Source organism: Equus asinus, chromosome 6, assembly GCF_041296235.1.
Source record: "Equus asinus isolate D_3611 breed Donkey chromosome 6, EquAss-T2T_v2, whole genome shotgun sequence".
Classification (NCBI taxonomy): domain Eukaryota; kingdom Metazoa; phylum Chordata; class Mammalia; order Perissodactyla; family Equidae; genus Equus; species Equus asinus.
This window is the reverse complement of record NC_091795.1, coordinates 60,476,301-60,495,194: the sequence shown is the minus strand read 5'-3', so window position 1 is coordinate 60,495,194 and position 18,894 is coordinate 60,476,301. Positions and strand designations below refer to the sequence as shown.

The window sequence follows — 18,894 nt, the reverse complement described above, 5'->3', positions numbered from 1 at the left end:
CAGGTGCCAATCTTTAAAAGAAAAAACGGACTAAAGTAAATAATCACATGTAGAATTTGAAAAACTTAAATAGCTACATCTTTTTTTCCCTTGTGAACATCTTACTTCCTTTCAATTTAATCTTCGCCATTATCAAATGCCAAAAAACACATTGAGCTAGTCCCTTGATGTAATCCACTCTCTCAGCTCGGGAACTTTGTAGGTTAATTTGGGCTATCAAGAGCTAAAACACCTATGCCTTAGTAAATGCTTAATAGCAGAACACAGCTGTTGTTATCCTGTTTGTTATATTAAGATTAACCACAATAATGTTGACACTATTAATACATTTAAAAGCCTGTCACGTTTCACTGCTGTTGCACAAGTCCTGGGGGCCACATGATCAAAATGAGAAGTGACTAGGGGCAAAATTAAGAATTATGGAAGGGGATGGCCCAGTGGCGCAGCGGTTAAGTTCGCACGTTCCGCTTCTCGGGGGCCGGGGTTCGCCGGTTCAGATCTCGGGTGTGGACATGGCACCGCTTAGCACGCCATGCTGTGGTAGGCATCCCACATAGAAAGTAGAGGAAGATGGGCACGATGTTAGCTCAGGGCCAGGATTCCTCAGCAAAAAGAGGAGGACTGGCAGTAGTTAGCTCAGGGCTAATCTTCCTCAAAAAACAAAAAGAAAGAAAGAAAAAAAAAAAGAATTATGTTATGTGTAGAAGCTGAAGAACACAGAGGCACACTCTGAAACGTGTACGGTCTCCCACTGGGACATTAACCTCTTGCCTGCCTAGCTCTTCCCAGAAAACCGTGGAGCCACGGCTTTCCTAAAAAGAGGCACAAGATTCATGAAGATGTTGTCCAGCTTCCTCAGCCCATTGCTGTTCTGAGAATGCTGTGAGAATATGAGAAGGATTCTGACCAAAGCTAGAGGAGGTTTGGTATCACTTGTAAACCAGTGTAATTATGAAAATGTAAACACATTCAAATCAGATAGGTCAGGAAGAAAAACTCATTCTACAGAGCTCAATGTCTTAAGAAATAATGAGGTCACTTTGTTTTTATATTAAAATGCCCCAGTTTGTGACATCTTTATATACTTGGTGGTGGGAGAGTTCAACAATACAATGTTCTTGAAGGACAACTCTCCAATAAATATAGTAGTTCTGCTTGTAGAAATTTATCTTCCTAAAAGAAAACTTTCATATATATGAAATGATATTTTTACAAGATTAAAACGTTTTTTTATCAGTTTGCAACACTAAAAATTGTGAAACAATTAAACAAAATATCCATTTAATAGGGAATGGTTTGATAAATTGTAGAATATGCATGTAAAAGGACACCAGGAGGTAAATATGAGATTATATGCTCTACAATGGAAACATGTCCAAAATATATTAAATAAGAACAATCCAGCTGCAGTAAACTTGTATGTGTCATATGAAAATATTTTGTTTTCTTAAAGAATATTCAGGTATGTCAGCATATATACAACTACTTACTCGAATACATAAAAGAAAAGAAATATATATGCATTATGCATGAAAGTAAAGATTAGAATTTTAGACACCACAGTGAAAAGGTTGTTATATTATATGCAGTTTTTACTTTTTTTCTCATCATTGTATTTAAGTTTTTCAATAAGTACATTTATCATTTAAGAAAATAAAATTTATGAAAAATATGTTTATTTTCTGGAGAGTAAATAGAGACATTGGACAATAAATAAAATTCAACTCCCTCTGAACAGCGTGTCATAAAATATTATCGGCCTTGCAGACCCAATTCTATGCATCACTAATCTATTGAATTCAGTTTATGTCTAGACAGAAGAATCCAAAAAAAGCCAGTAAATAGAAAAAGAACACTTAAATAATAGAAATACAGTCTACTGAAGAGAAAGGTCACTGAAAGCTAGTTAATTATGAAGTTGATGGTTACAATACATTCCTCACACAATAATGAATAATATCTTTGCTGCAATTTCAAATAGCAAAAAACATCCCAGGAAGCTAGCTTCATTTATCCAACATCCTTCACAACAGCCAGTTACAAATGACCAACTAACCACTGGTCTTGAATTAGACATTGGAAGGGCGCTAGAATTGACAACTTTTTCTTTCTATCGTGCGAAATTTCTCTGCAGTGCCTGTCTTTTAAAGATCAAATGAACTCAGTTCTGAAACCTGCATGGCAGGCAGCCTGACTTTACTCCACATATAACCGCTAAAATTTCAACTCCATTTCTCTGCTGATGTCCTGTGGGATACGGAGCTCCCAAAGTCTTGCTTTTACTGCTAATTAACAATAATGAACAGGATGACATACTTTTCTTTTGAACACTTCTGTCAGGAAGTTGTCCAAGCATCAAGAGATACAAGAAAAAGACAAATTCCCTTTTTCCCCCCTTCATTTACATGCCGAGATACACAAGACTCTACCCTGACGTTTGGTTAAAAAAAAAAAAAAAGTAGGTCAAGCTGTCTAGGCTTTATCCATTAGCTTTAGAACCTGGGGAAAGGCAGAAAACGGCTGCTGCAGCCAGTTTCCAGAGCATTGCAGGTTATTTTTATATTCATCTTCGCATTAGGCCGATACTCTTGTGACAGTATTAATTTAGCCCTACATTAAGGCACAACTCAAAAAATAGCAATGATACCTATAATTCCACCCATTAAAGGAATTGTAATACAAAATATCATGTGCTATGTCACGGCACTCTATCGTTATTTAGTGCACTCATGTTGGGAGACACAGAAGTTCCAGCTTGTGCCCATGTGTAAGGAATCTCATAACACAGTACACAGTAAAGACTCATTGACTTAGGAGAGGTAATTTGGATTTTATCATCATTTGGAAAAGTAGCTGGCTAGCTTGAAATTTTCCTTTGCACAAAAGAAGAACGAGGCTTTGAAGTCAGATAGAACTAGTTCAAATCCAGGCACAGTTACTTACCAGCTATGTGATTTTAGTCAATTATTTAAAAATGCAGTTTGCTCATGTGTAAAATTGGGATAATAATTCATACCTCAATGGGTTATTGTGAATATTAAATGAAATAATTTTTATGTAAAGTGGTTAGATTAGCGTTTGGTCCATAGTAAGCACTCAATACATGCTAAATCATATTGTTTAGTTATTGTTCTTCTTACTAAGCAAATGAATAGAGAAAGGATGATTTCAGAGAGAGTTTAACCCTACTTAAGATAACTAACCGTTAGTACCTTCAAGCATTTAATACATATTAATTAAAAACATTTTTATAAAACTCTCTTACATGGAGAATCAATTTCATCTCTATCATTTAAGCAAGTGTCAGAGGTTGGCACAGCAGGATTAAAAAGAGAGGATGGTCAAATTGCCAGGATAGTGGAGGTTGATTACCATCCCCACCCTAATCACTTAGAGTTGATTACCACAGGAGGTGGTTTTTCTTCTTTCATTCTCTAATTGGATTCATCTTTTCTCATCAAGTCAGAATTCATGGGCATACATATATCACAGATTTTTTATATAAGTGCCCAAAATAATGCAGCGAGCAGACAGGCAGTATATGACTAAATCTCAGAGAAGTGACCACTTGTTTGGAACATTTGAACCTGGAAGTGGAGATGATCAATGGTCTAACACCAGAGAAGTCTTCCTTCCCTGAGAAAATACCATGTGGATAATGAATCCATTTCATGATACTCTCCAGCACTTGGGACTCTGCCTTGAGCGTCCAAGCCTCCTTAGTTTGTAAATGGGGAGTCCCAGGAGAGTGTCACATGCTTTCAGCATTATCTTTTGGGAGTCTACCTCATACTATAATCCAAGGAGAGCGTTCCTCATGTGAGCTCCTGCACTACAATGGAAAACTACCAGCAGACTGGAGAGCAAGGCCACAAGCCAAAAAGAAACAGTCCATTTCACTCATACCTGCATTCCTTTATCTGGAAGCAGAGAGATTAGATAGAAGGCTATAGCAACAGTGCAAGAAGAGGCCATTAAACTAAGGCACTAATAACAGGATTCAAAGAAAGCAGATAAATTCTAAAGATAAATTCAGTGCAGTAGCCCCTAGCGATACGTTGAGCACTTGAAATGTGGCTAATGGATTTGAGGCACCAAGAGTTCTAAAATGTATTTAATTGTAATTAAGTTAGACATACATTTAAAAATGATACTCCATTCAGTTATGGAAAGCTTTAAGTGTGTTTACAATAATTCAGATATGTGAATCAACTTTTACAACTGGAAATGTCATGAAATATACAGTGTTTCTGATTAAAATTTAGATTCCGAATTGAGAGGTGCTGTTAAGTGTAAAATACACATTGGATATCAAAACCTTAGTATGAAAAAATAATGTAAAACAGAAAAATTTATATTGATTATATGTTAAAATGATAATACTTTGAATATATTGAATTAAATAAATATATTAAAAGGTAGTTTCATCTGAGGTTTTTTTTTTCCTTTTTTTAATATGACTACTAGAAAATTTAAAATTGCATGCACAGTTCACATTATATTTCTATTGGACCATGCTGATTGTGAGACATTTCTGGAATTTGATGAGAAACATATTAGGTCATAAAAGTAAGCATGGGAAAGATGTCAAGGTTTTAATCTTTGATTGGATAGAAGGTATGCAGTTGGGAGATGATGAGTTCAGTTTTTAACGTGGTAAATTTGAGGTGCCTATGAGACACCCAGGTGGAGACTGTGGAAGCCATTGGAAATGTTGGTATGGTGACCAGAAGGGAAGTCAGAACAGGAGATGTGTATCTGGGAGTGAGCAGTCTGCATTTGCTGGTTAAAATTCAGAATATAATTTTAGGAATATTAAGATTGACTTATTTTCATAGACCAAAAAGCCCTAATAATTAATTAAGTTTTGACCTTTCACCAAAGAGTATTTTGGTCTGTCAATCTTGTATTTCCACTCTTTGTTGGGCAAGAAGGCTTTAAGGTGTAGGTTCAGGAGGAAGTGTTTTTCTTAATAGGAAGAGCCCACCATTGACTTGTCTCTTCAGAAGCCTAATTGCACTGTATTCCTACAGGGCTATGTTTTGTCGACAGAGAGATTAAACAGCTCATTCAGCTGGTCTCCAGGAGGGCAGCAGCCTCCTCTGTCTTGTTGACAGAAGGATCCCAAGATCCAGTGTACTACCTCCTAAAGCAAGTTCCTAAAGTCAACAAAATTGCATTTCACAACTCAAAAAATGTTTAGATTTTCATCAGAAGAATTTTCCCAGTGAAAATTATCTCCAATTCCTTGCTCCTAATTTAAAATGTGGATTATTTACACCTACCATTACCTTGAGTGTCCTGTGTAATATTCATCTAGGTCATTTCATTTCTTTATTGAAATGAACTGCCTATGTGTGGAGTGGCCCCAAATCAGCTTTACTAGAACTCCAATGCCATAGTATCACTTTCATCTGGTTTCCTGATCTTTGGTTGACATGTTTGCTTCCATTTTTTAACTATTAGTCTCATGAATTTTGCTTGCAGCTTTCAGTGCTTTTTGTGCAATAAAGGAGTTTTCCTGATCAGTGTACAAATGACTTCTCATTCAGTGTGCATTCTCCAAATTAGTTCTTAACCCTCAAGCAATGGCTTCATCCCTCTTTTTCCATCAATGTATATTCTGCACAGCCAGTATCCTTAATAATCTTTTGCATATGCTTTCCTTGTTGCCCATCATTTCTTCCTAAGACATGCAGACTCTAAATATGTTCTGAGCATGAGAGAGCTTAACCATGTCTTTTCCTAGGAATCTCTTAATAACCTAGCTCAGCTGCTCCTTGGATTCTTGAGCCCATATAAATTATAAATGTTTGCTGATTTAAGTTGCTAAATTGTGGTGAAATATGTTACACAGAAATAGAAAACTAATACAGTAAAAAGTGCATTATAGGTTATCAACAATGGTGTGTTGAATGGGCCAAAGGAGATGTTTCTTGCAGGTAGGCTTTTGAAAAATAGTAGGTACAGCAGAAATGGAGGTGTCAGTCGGTAGAAAGAATTCAACAAGAGTCTCTTGTTTTGGCATCCTGGCATTAAAAAAGAGGATTTACTAAGGCAACTCATCCCTGGCTAACTTAGAATGCATGTGAAGCTATTCTGTAAAATAATCTGGGGTCTACCACAAAGCAATGGGTCAAGAAGAGCAGTGATCATAGATTGGAGCAGAATCTGTGGACAAGAGTTTCTTTACCTAGGTAATGCCCTGGATATTGTTTCAGCATCTCTTCCAAAGAGATTCCTGAGTCCTGGACTTCTTTCTGCTAGCTCAGGAGGTGACCAGATCCCAGGGCCAACCCTGAAAACATCCTACATTTGAATAGAAAAGTTGATGATTTGGCAGAATCTAGATAGAGAGTGAGAGAATGAGAAGAAAACTTATGGACAGAAATAAAAATAGAGAAATGACAAGAAGTTCATTTAAAAAACTGAATTAATAAATTTCACTGGAGTCCATAGATAAGTATAGAATTGTGGAATAATAGACCTGAAAATGGAAAGTAAGATCAGAATGTTGAGGACATTAAATGTTAGGCATACAATGTGCCTTTACCTGTACGCAATTGGGAGGCATCAATGTGTTTTAACAGAGAAATAATAGAATAATTTTAACAAATTAACCTGACATAAGTACATCAAATGAACTGGAAGCTATTCAAAATAGAAAGAGGAAGATTAGGCTAAGTATCTAAGTGATAAGTACATGAACTGAAGAGGTACAGGCAGACAGAGTTGTTTTGGTTCTCTTTTATTAAGTTTCATAGCAATGGAATTTCAGAGAAAGAAATAATACTAGAAATCTGGAAACCAAATTCTGAGAGTTACTGATGCACCAAAGGTGACAACCAGTAAATTAGAAAATAAGAAACTGAATTAACTTCCAAGGGGAAAGGATGAAGGGAGACGTTTGTATTGATTCGCTTGACCTCACCCCTCCCCCAAAATAAAGACTGTCTCAAGACATCTGAATAGCACTGAAGCCAACACAAATGTGACCATCATGTCTCCCGTTTTCTCCAAAGATAACTCATATCCTTTATACCTTAGAAGCTTGAACAAGAATTTTACAACACATGGTGAAAAGACATGATTTTAGCCTTGCTTTTAAAATTCTAGTCAAATAGGCCATATGTTCTCTAATTTATGTAAGAACCAGGAAAAGAAAATCAAATAAAATATCTACTGTATACGACTTATAGGGTTGAATATAATATTATATGGCAAAGTGGAAATTCTTAAAATAGGTGTTTTTGGTTAGAAAGAATATTTCAGATGGAACATAATTTAAATTCAAGAAAAGCCTATGAGGGAATAGTTGGGTTTTATCTTGTTGGTTTAGGTACGTATCTATGTGTAATTACTGACTTTGGAAAGGTATTTTTTACTTTAATCTTAATAGAGCAGTAAGATAAGTAGTATAAAATGTAGAGAGGCAGAGAAAGATGAGAAAGATTTGACACATCACCAATATTGAGAAGTTATTTTGGGCCAAGTAATATTTACTATAAATACAGTATGCTTCTAGTCTATATTAAAACAGCTGATCAAAAGGTGTATTTCTAAATCAAAATCAATTAATAGCTTGGTTTCAAAAATAAGGCTTCCTGCCTAGCAAAGTACAAAGAAGAAACACTTACAGCAAATATGTACAACAATTCACTAATCAAATTTGCAATGCTCTTTCATGCTCCCAAGATGAAAGAATTTCAAAGAACACTCTTCGCTCATCCTCTTCTACACCCTCCACACATTTCCTCTGGTTAGAACCCATGCACACGTTAATATTCATGGCAGCGAGTGAGCGCACACTTGGCAGTGGCTTTCTTCAGTAAGTCAGAGAGGGGTTAAGTAATCTCCAATTAACATTACCCGACTGATATATGAGATGTTTCCTCTAGAGTGATAGTATTGGTAAAATTGCTAGATATATCATATAAATTATAAAAAAATGGAACTTAGATTTTTGTTTATTGTTTCCAAGAAATTATTTTATCTATAACGATTAAACAATCCTCAACATTACTGATTTAAATATGTATAATATAACACTTTACACTTCACAATCTCTTCTTTATATTCCTTATCTTAAAAACCTATCATTTATCCACATTCTTACAAATACTATGCAGATAAGAAAGTTAAAACCACAAAAGGAAGAAATGGAGATATACCAAGATGGAGCAATAACCAAGAAACACTAGTCACTTAGGGACGAAGTATGTTTACTATAAATAATCTAAGCTACCTGGTGACCAGGATCCCAGCTGGCTTGTTTATTCATTCATCCAAGAAATATTTATTGAGATAAGTACCAAGTGGTGAGCTCATTTATTTTTCTATCCAAAGAGCGTCCAACATAGGCCTGAGCTATATTAGTTGCTTAGAAAATATTTCTGAATAGGATTCTAGCATGCACTGAAATAAATGATGAAAAGCCACATTTATATATTATATTATTTTTCTTATTAATCATCATTATTATAAATTATGTTCTCTGTCATCAGAAAGTGTATCTCTATTTGACAATAATGAACAGATATGAAATGACTAGGGAACAATTCATGATAAAAGTGAGTTACAACAAATGAGATAATTATTAAGGAGAGAGAATCAGTCATCCAACAAAATTCCCACCATAGACTTTCTTTAGACAACCAACTACCATAATCAATTCTTAGTTGGAGATTCAGAGAACAAAATCAATTTTAAAAATGCAACTTTTCAATAATGTAGCTGCTGTGTATCAAGTACCACACTTTTTCTACATTGTAAACGAGAAGTTAGATGACTTTTTCAGAGTTATATAGAAACTAAATTGCATCTGTGAATATTAATATAACCAAAAAATCCATCTATAAAAACTGGGCCATCTGAGTCAAAAAACACTTTATTTCAAGTTGTTATATTTTTAAGAGTACAGTTAATCAAAATTTAAATATGATTATACTTTCACGTAAAATATAACATGATCATTTGAAAAACTGGGATGATAAACAATGTCAAATGTTCACATCTTCACTGAAATTATATGCCAATCAGATTGTTAAAAAGTTATCTAATTGAAATGGCCTTGTATAGTACAGCACCTTTTAATGTGTGAAATCAACTTTTCAGTTTATTAGTTAAGTCTACTGATTAAGGATGGAAATATGATTTTTAAATAAGATCAGTACATAGTTTATACTTTGCTGATCTTGAAGGTTTAGAAAATTTTCCTGGCAGTTTAATGATAACCAAAATAATTTCTATAGATAAATCATATCACCTATGATATCAATCAGGTTAATTTTTAAGTCAGTTATATTCATAAACCAAAATCAAACAACAGTAATAGTCTACACTTCTTCAAATCTTGTTTTGCTTTTAAATTTCCAATCCTGAAACAAGCAGAAGAAATGATTTGGGAAAAATCAGAATAGACTCGAAGGTGCATAAATAATTTCATAAAATAGCCTTTGAATATTCCCAAGTCTAAGTATAATTATTAAGAATACTTCTGTTTCTATCACCTGCAGGCATCAACTTTGGTCCCTATATGCTTCATTTTCCTTTCCTTTCCTTCCTTCCTTCCGTTTTTCCATCTTTGCTCCCTTCCTCCTTCCCTCTCTTTCTCTCTCTGTCTCTGTCTTTCTTTCCTTTTTTAATATCTAACTCCTCCTTGTCTTCCTCTTCCATGGGCTCAACACCGTGGAAAAGAGTTAGAGGTAAACTTCAATAGTAACAGGAAAACCACTGGCCTAGAGTTATTTGTCTGTATGCTGAAAACATGGAAAGAAGTGATTTGTCTCCAAATAAGCAACTTGCTGAGTCACTAATAGCTGATCACTGCTTGTAGGCAAAGAGAAAGGTAGAGAAAAGGGAGGGAGAGAGAAAGTTGTAGCTGGCCAGATTTGTCCTAAGCCTGGGTCCTAATTGTTGATACAGAAATGAGTAGGGCTAACCAACAATGACGTATGTTAAGTCCAGGGAACCGATGTCCATTTTCCATTTCCCAGTGAAGGACAGGCTGCTGGATCAAAGGAGAGCTTGAAGATAGCAAATCCAAGAGGGAGGGTGTGTAGACACAAATAGCAAATCCAAAGTGAACGGCAGGCAAGACAAAGAGAAGAGATTTAGAAAGGAGGCCCTCACGGGTCAGCTGTCAGAAATCCACGGCCAGTACAGAAGGTATAGAAGGTACTAGGCTGGTATGGACACCTAGAAAAACCAATCCTTTACATATGTGAAAGGACTCTAAGTCCACTTTTGATCAGAATTGGAAAGAAATACCCATTCTTGTTGATCAAAACCATTTGACCATAAAACAAACAATAACGGTTTGAGTAATTCAGTAACATGGCCCCTTATGATTTGAGAGTGATCATTGTAGAACCTTTTCTCAGGGTAGATGTGTAATTGGTTATGGATCAATAAGTAATTTCTTTCAGGAGGGAAAGCTCTTGTTTTCTTATTTATTTATTTGTCGAAGTTGCAAGGTTCTTAAATAAAAACGGAGCAGATACATTTAAAAAGTTGAGATTACTCTAAACAGCAAGATTCTTTCCTGCACTAGTTAAGTTTATCTCAACTGATCATTTATTTAGGATGCCATAAAGATCCAGATGCTTTCAATTTTGATTGTTAGATATTTGCTGAAAGGCAGCTGAAATTACTTTCCCATGGTTCCCATTTTGACAACTGCATTTTGAATTGAAAATTTACGATGGTTCAATAATGGTTGTGCTGAGGTGTTTTTTTTCTTTCCAAGATTAGCAATGAATTCAGCTCTTGTGGTCAGTGTAAACCCCTACTCAGCTTATTGGAAATTCTAGAAGTCTAATGGGAAACTAAGATTAAGAAAACAAATAAGTAAAACTTTGAGAATCAAGACCCTGCAAAAGTCTGTGATAATGTATTTTGCTGTTTGGTGGTTTTCCTAATCATTTTAGGATGAGTGCCTAAAGGCCAGTTTCTAACAGGAAAGAACATGTTGACCTAATTAAATGTCCTTTGAGGCATAGGTGCTGGCAAAAGGGAGAACTTACAGGGACAGACAGAAACAAAACAAAACAAACTTACACGATCACATTAGGCAGAATGGACAAACTATACCTCGAGGATAAAAAGGGAGATGGAGAGACTCATATGCTTCTGGAACCTTCCAGAAGATAGAACTTTAAACCAAGAACTATGATAAGAATCCTTTAGAGTTTTCGAATATATGACACTTTACCATGGTTGTTATTTTGACATATTAGTAAAATATTACTAGCTCAACAATGAAAGACTACATTGGCTTCTTTGCAAATATTATAAGGAAATGAGGAGATAAAGAATTCCAGCCATACAAGTTAGTAACTCTTTGATGTAGAGATATAGAGAAGAGTCTCTAAGCAATAGTCAGTTGTGGCAACTCTAAAAGGTAAAGAAAATTTTTCATTTATAAACTCTTATTCGCCATCTACTGCATACTAACTAAATTCTTGTGGGAAGTTTAGAGCTTAGAGAAAAAGGAATGATCCCAGTACATAAACGACAAGAGCCCATTCTATTTTCTTGATATTTATGTATCAAAATGAATATAATATAGCATAGAAGTAATTTTTTTGCCATTTTCTTTCATATCCCCAAACATTCTTAAAGTTTCCTTTTCTCCCATCCATTGCGTGTAACTTTAGAAAATTCTTTTCTTGAGTGAGACAAGAAATAAGGACACTGGATCCACATCATTTTATGCCATCAGTATTACAACCTCCTGCTTCCAGCCAGATGGAATAGTATCCACTGGGCAACATCTTACTTTATTAAGTTGGCAAGTCTGCCTAAAGTCACTAAAAACACACCAAAAATAACTCTTTGTGAACAGAGAATTAAGAGGAATTCACTCTTAAAAAAACATATTTTCTATTGTAAAGAACACTTTTAACAACAGTAATAGGTATAAGGTCTCATTACATCTAGAGTATATTTATATTTTCTGTACCAAAGTACTGGTTGCTGGGGGAGAGAAACTTCCAAAAGGCAGAATTATAGGTTATTTAGAAAAAGCTAACAGCAAAAAGTAAAAGTTGAATCTTATTTTAAAAGTACTTACTATATGCAGCTCTAGGTAGTCACCCAGGCCAGAAGAACTGTCCACTCGCACCAGTACAGCTTCTTTCTGAACAGTGCTAAACCCTATGGCCAGTCTGTCTGCTCGTGTACTTGGCCGGTCATTAGGAGGCCACTTATATGTGATTTGTCCACCACCTTTGCTAAAGATATACGTTGTCCCAGCTGGAAAACAAAAACCAAAGCCAATTAGTCCATACATCAAGTGCACACTTTTCCATGTGTGTTATGTTGACATATCAGTAAAGTATTAAACTTACGCTATGGCAAAACACACACACACACACACACGCACGCACGCACACACACAAACACACTATGGCAAAGCAAATAAGCAAATAACAGCTTTAAATCAAATATGCTCAAGAAAGAGAATAGGGTTTTTTTAAAAGAAATATTAAGGCAGCTCAGTTTTTAATATACTCATTAAATCTACCAGCAGGTGTTTCAGAATAAATGGGAGATTACTGCTTCTTCCATTGAATTGGACAAGCACGGGATATAATAGGGTTTTATTTCTTCCTGCCAGTTTTTAAGAAACAGTCTAGTAGGAAACATTGACTTTGGATGCTTCCAAAAGGAGCAGAAACATATATCAATTTGTTTTTGAAAGAAGAGCTGCATGTAGATGTGCCAGGGTTATACAGCACAGTGAAGCAAATCGCAACAAATATACTACGAACCAACTTTTACGGGGAAAGGGTCTATTCACACATGATAGATGATAACTAATGGATGAACAGCCATAAGCCCCAGTAGTCATAGCAAGAGAATACAGATAATAAATCCCATCCATAGAAGTCAGGTCTTATTTAACAAGCAACATCTAGTAGCTGTCAAACTATCCAGCATCATTAACAGATCCATTTTCCTTTTCCCATAGTGAATACTAGTCTTACAGCACCAAGAAGAATGTCATAGCCTCCTTCAGTGAGTGTTTAAATTTTACTTTATGGTGATGATGTCAGTAAATTATCCATCTTACTTTAAAAAGAGTTTTGTTTCAAACAACTTTACTAAGCATCCAATGCATTAAAGTCCTATCTCATTGTACCACTGGCATCTATCTCACTAAATGCAATAAAATAAATTTGCTGAGTCAAAACATTTGGAAGAGACATGCAAAGATATATAAAGGAGAAGAGATCTTCCTCCCACTAAATGGGACCACGGAAATATTTATTTAGTTATCCCAGGAACAGACATTGGTGTACAATTTATAGAGGAGAATGTAAACGTCCAGTAATAAAGGAAGCCAATACATATTTACCGTGTACTTACTATGTGCTGAACACGGTAAGGAAGCTGTAAGACTGAATATTGAAATTTAGGCCACAAAGCATCTTGTATGTATGGAAAAAAAGTTTCTACCAAGAGTAAGGCTTATGTGTAAAAGTTATATGTACAGCAGTATGGTTTCAAGATATCTACATGTTAAATTTCTATGGTTACCAAATTTATCAGCTAAATGAAGTTGATTTAACGTCATATTTGCGTACAGTTAATTAAATAGCTAATACATCAACTTTTTTCTTTTTTGTATTTTGGATCCAACTATTCTTCATATTCTGTCTGAGACATTTCCTTAGGCCCTTGAGAAACTCCAGAGATCTCTACAATGTGCCTATTGTGCCTGATTCATTAAAAAAGGCCTTGGTATGTAGGCCTGACCCAAGAAACGTGTCAGGATAATATTGAATGTAAAAGTGGTAAAACCGAATCCTGTTAAAGTGCAATGGTAGAGAGGCTGTGCACTTCTCTATTAATTTTTTTGGATACTAATGCAAGAAAACAGTTTATCTCTCTTACGTAAGAACAGATGTTATATTTCAAAGGCATCAGTCAGTGCACAAGCAAAGAAAATTCGGAATATACAGATTTGTGTATCAGAAATGTCAGAGCCTTCCAGGACCATTTACATTCGACATCATCAGAAGGTCATTTATCAGGATATTAATAAGCAAGCATTATCTGACAAATATCTTCCCACTTGGTAATTTTGTAAGTATTAAGATTAAGTATTAAATGTTTCAGTAAAGCCTACATTGATAAAAATAGGATGAGAACACATAAAAGTGGAGATTTCTTTAAAAAGAAGATGCAGTGGTGACCTCTGAGTGCTGGTATTTGATTAATTTTATTTTCCTCCTTTTAATTAACTTTGTTCTCTAATGACTATGTATTTCATGTGAATTAAGAAAAAGTTCAAAATAGAGATGCTGCTTAACAGTATGAAACATAGCTAAGAATCCAGAAGTTTTCCAAAATCATCAGAGTAACGTAGTGTTGTAAAGCAACAATCTCTCACATTACGTAGTGAAGTTTAACATTAAAAATCACTTTCAGGACAATTTTTTCGTTTCTTCTCTACTTCTGTATGGAAACTAGGGCAAGCATTACTCCATGTTATATTCGAGGAAATTTAGTCATAAGGATTGGCTTGTTATCTAAAGACGCAAACTTGGTTAAGTGGCAGAGCTGGTAGGAAACCTAGTATCCAGACTCCTACTCCTGTAGTTTTTATTACAAAAATATTTCTGTTATCATAACAAGACAGTCAAGAAAAAGTTAATTGGATATGTCAGTCTGAATTTATCAAGTCCAACTGTTATCATATTCTAATGTCTCATATCCATAAAGTGACATTTGTACCTCATGGTCATGTACTGTGCTTTCACCTCACAATGCTTTTAAAGAAACAAAAATAACATGTAAATGTGAAATGACAGAACATTTAATATATGTAGATTAACATTTAGTTTAGGGTACACTTCCCAAACTTATGAAACTATGAAAGTTTCTAGTTGTTCAGTTACAGAACTTGAGGATAATATTTTAAAGGTTCATATTTTCAGTAAGATAAATGTCACAATACAAATATCATTACTGCAGATTTGATTTCATCTCATATTCAACCTTTTCCAATAAGTATTAAGACTTGGCAACTAGCATGCTATTAGCTACTCTGTCCTCCTTACAATGACTTTCCAGTTCTTCAAGTTTCACCAGAACAAAGCAAAAACAACTGTATTACTGTGTGCCAAACAATGCGATTATTTGTAGTGTCCTTTTGCTCCAGATGTATCTGGAAAGCATCTCTCACACTTTCTCCTCCGGACGCACACTAGCGCATTGGATTGTACTCATCAGCACAATTCCACCACAAGCAAGGGCATCAGATGTCCAGCCTCCACACAGCTGTCTTCCACCTACCCCTATAAGCATCTTGGCTTTCTTTGTTAAAAAACGACTTTATGTCAAATCCTACAAAATTTTCTATGCTCCTAAAGCTCTCCTTCCATCAAGATAGAAAATTATAATATGATCTCTTTTGGTCACTTCACAAACATGAGAATACTCCCACAATAAAATATAGTGGGTCAGATGAGTAAAGTTTCAAAATCTACTTTGTTTAACACGTATCTTTCTGAGCAAGGACATGACGTACCTACTGCAGCAGAATAGCTGAGAAATTAAGAATGTAAGCTCTGGCCTGAGATAGACCTGCATTCAAATTCCAACTGCATCATTTACTAGTTACATGACCTTGACCAACCTATTAATTCTCTCTAAGTCTTGGTTTTCATATCTGAAAAAATGGGAATAGTAACACTACCTACCTCATAGAGCCTCTGTCAGAATTAAATGAGATATTGCACAGTAACACTTTAGTCCAATTCCTGGCATATTGTAAGTGCCCAACAAATTTTGGAGAGAATAGAAGGTTGAGTCTGTGTGTGCTGTGTGCGTATGTGTGAGATAAAAATGTTAAAAAACTAACACTGCAACATTTCTGTTTTATTTTTTATTTTTTTATATTTTTTTTTTGGTGAGGAAGATTGGCCCTGAGCTAACATCTGTTGCCAATCTTCCGCTTTTTGCTTGAGGAAGATTGTCCCTGAGCTCACATCTGTGCCCATCTTCTGTTTTGTATGTGGAATGCTACCACATATGGCTTAATGAGCAGTATGTTAGATCCACACCCAGTTCTGAACCTGTGAACCCTGGGCCACTGAAGGGGAGCGTGAAAACTTAACCACTATGTCACCAGACCAGCCCTGTTTTTGTTTTTTCTTTAATATATGAGCATTTAGAAAAGTTTGATTCATTCAAAGTTGGGTTCAAACTTAATGCCTTTTAAGAAATGAGTTTCCCACATCCCAGTTTTTATTGATCTTTTCAGTATTTCATTCCTTGGGTTAGAACATTTTTCACATAAACCCATTATATTATTATATATGTTCACTAATATTTGACAATGCAAAGAATATTAAAATGCATCACATGGAAACTTTCATCAGAAAAAGAATATTAGTTCATCACCATAAGACACCTAGCATGGTAAGATTTGCAGCATGATGCAAAGAAATTCACTTTGACCATTAAATGAAGGAGTAAGTCTACACAAAGTGAACTGCAATCTAGCTTAATTTTATTAATTTCATTTTTATAGAAATATGTTTCATCTTATTATATAAGTGAATTTGACGTGCAGCAACAGTATATCTAAATCGCAGTTCTGAGCGTTTCACCAACATGGAGAGGAATGTGGAGGAAGGTGTTGCCTTTATTATTTACGCATGATTCTATACGGCAAGTGCTAATACATCAGTGCCATGACTACTAATGGATTTATTGCAAATTCCCCTTGACATCCAGCACTCCATGGGATGTATGGATGACTCAGACTTAAAGTGGTTTTCAGCATTCCTCACATTTAAGTTGTGCGGCAATCTATGTTACTCAGTCCTTATTCATTAACGAAGCTGATTCCATCAGATACAAATTTAGCAGCATCAAAATGCTTTACACTGCAATAAATGTTTGTAAAAATTATATATAGGCTCTTATTTCTAATGTTTGAATTGCCTGTGATGTTATAATAGGAAACATTTTTAGATTTATTTATCATCTATGTACATAAAGGGCTCTCTCCCCTCTTCCTTCTTGCAAACCATCTCCTCCGTAAATGTGCCCACTTCAGCCTCACTTGTTCCTGCAAAAGCTAATACATTCCACCAAGTGAACTGAATCTTTCTGAAAAGAAAACCAATCAGTGTGCGCAGGTCCGCTCGATTATTGGTTGCTCTGCATCCTTGCTGCATGAACAATAATATAATTAAGTTCCAAATAGGTTAGCTTCTAACTTATAACATAAGTATGTGAACAAAAGGTTCTATTTGAAAGCCTATAATTCTTCAAATGTCATCGTGTAGCCAACACGAAACATTCAGGCCATTATTAGTCTATTAAATGTAACAGGGATATAACAGTTTTTCCGGTTAAAGTTTGCCAGGCAGTCAGATGGAAACTAAAAGTAAAACAATTATAAATAAGAGGAGTTTTATTCCTCCTACAACCTTGTCAAGAGATTGTTGTAAAATTTAAAGTTGCAGAATAATTTCTACCTATGTGAAGGCATTCTTTTGAGTAAAGTTCATAAAAAGCAAGAACAATGAGAAGATCCCTTTGTAGGAAAAAAAAAAGTTTTAGACCATGGTAAAATTCCTAAACTGGTGAAACTTAAAAAATAAATAAATAAATAAATCTTAAGAATCCTACATGCGTACTAAAGCAACAACTTATTGTAGTTCATTGTCGTTCAAAGTTTCTGTAAATTCTTTGCAAGATCACAAGGAATTATTTCATGAAACTGAGCACTATAGTTTCCTAATTTCTGAAATTTCATATAGAAGCACTAAAAACTCAGGAAAGGTGGGCATTATACCAGGAGAGATGAATGGCAACAGAGTAATAGGAGTTTCTACCTATAATATGTAGTCAACTCTAAATCTAAAAAGCGATTCAACAGTTACTAACACTGAGAAGTAAGAGAGCACTCTCAGTGCTCCTCTGCATCTAAGGGTGAAAAATTACTAGGAAAGGAAAAGGAAAATAAAGAGTATATATCATAATTTGAGACCGCTGATGGAAGACGCAGACTTGGTAGATTTATGCATTACAATTTGCTAAAGAGACAAGAAAATGAAGCATGGTTTTACCCATACATCTCTGAGAAAGAGAGCAGATGGGTCTTTAATAAAAGAAACTGCGCAAGAAACGTGGCATGTCACTGAAGTGGCTTAGATCCTGGCTCTGTGGTATGAACCAGACCAAAGCAAAGAAAGTCAAGAAAAGTTGAGATAATTCTCAAAAAATGAGAGTCTTATCAAAGCAGCTCATAATGATATTCAAGATAGAAGGAACAACGCAAGGTTTTTCAAACATGGTAAGTTGCACGTTTTTCAGAACCCTATGAATTAAGAAAATTTATTGAATTTTTAAAAAATAGTTTTGACGGGGCTGGCCCCGTGGCTGAGCGGTTAAGTTTGCGCACTCTGCTGCAGGAGGCCCAGTGTTTCGTTGGTTCGAATCCTGGGCGCAGACATGGCACTGCTCATCAAACCACGCTGAGTCAGCGTCCCACATGCCACAACTAGAAGGACCCACAATGAAGAATATACAACTATGTACTGGGGGGGCTTTGGGGAGAAAAAGGAAAAAAATAAAATCTTTAAAAAAAAATAGTTTTGACTATTTATTAAATGGAATGCAAACTGAGAAAGACAAGTAAAGTCCAAATTGTGAGCTGTCTGTTTTGGTGCTGGAATTTCCTGGGCATGACACTCTAGAGTCACTGCACACACACTCCTCTGTTCAACACCAATCATGAACTCAGCGCAAGTTCTTTCAAAGATTCTTGAACCCCGTGCAACTCAGACATAGTGTTAGATGCTCAGGGTATATGAGGACTCACTAGGCATTAAAAATTATTGTTCCCCAAACCTTCAATGAGATCAAAGA

The 18,894-nt window shown here is 35.4% G+C and overlaps 1 protein-coding gene across 33 annotated transcripts in view; it reads right to left on the bottom strand.

Annotated features, from left to right (window-relative positions):
* NRXN1 (neurexin 1) overlaps window positions 1-18,894 on the bottom strand; it is a 1,069,254-nt gene that overhangs the window by 286,470 nt on the left and 763,890 nt on the right. For all 33 annotated transcript variants that reach the window (XM_070512109.1, XM_070512110.1, XM_070512121.1 and 30 more), the window contains one exon: window positions 12,074-12,255. In XM_070512109.1, coding sequence (XP_070368210.1) covers window positions 12,074-12,255 — 182 coding nt within the window. The remainder of the gene's footprint in view (window positions 1-12,073; window positions 12,256-18,894) is intronic.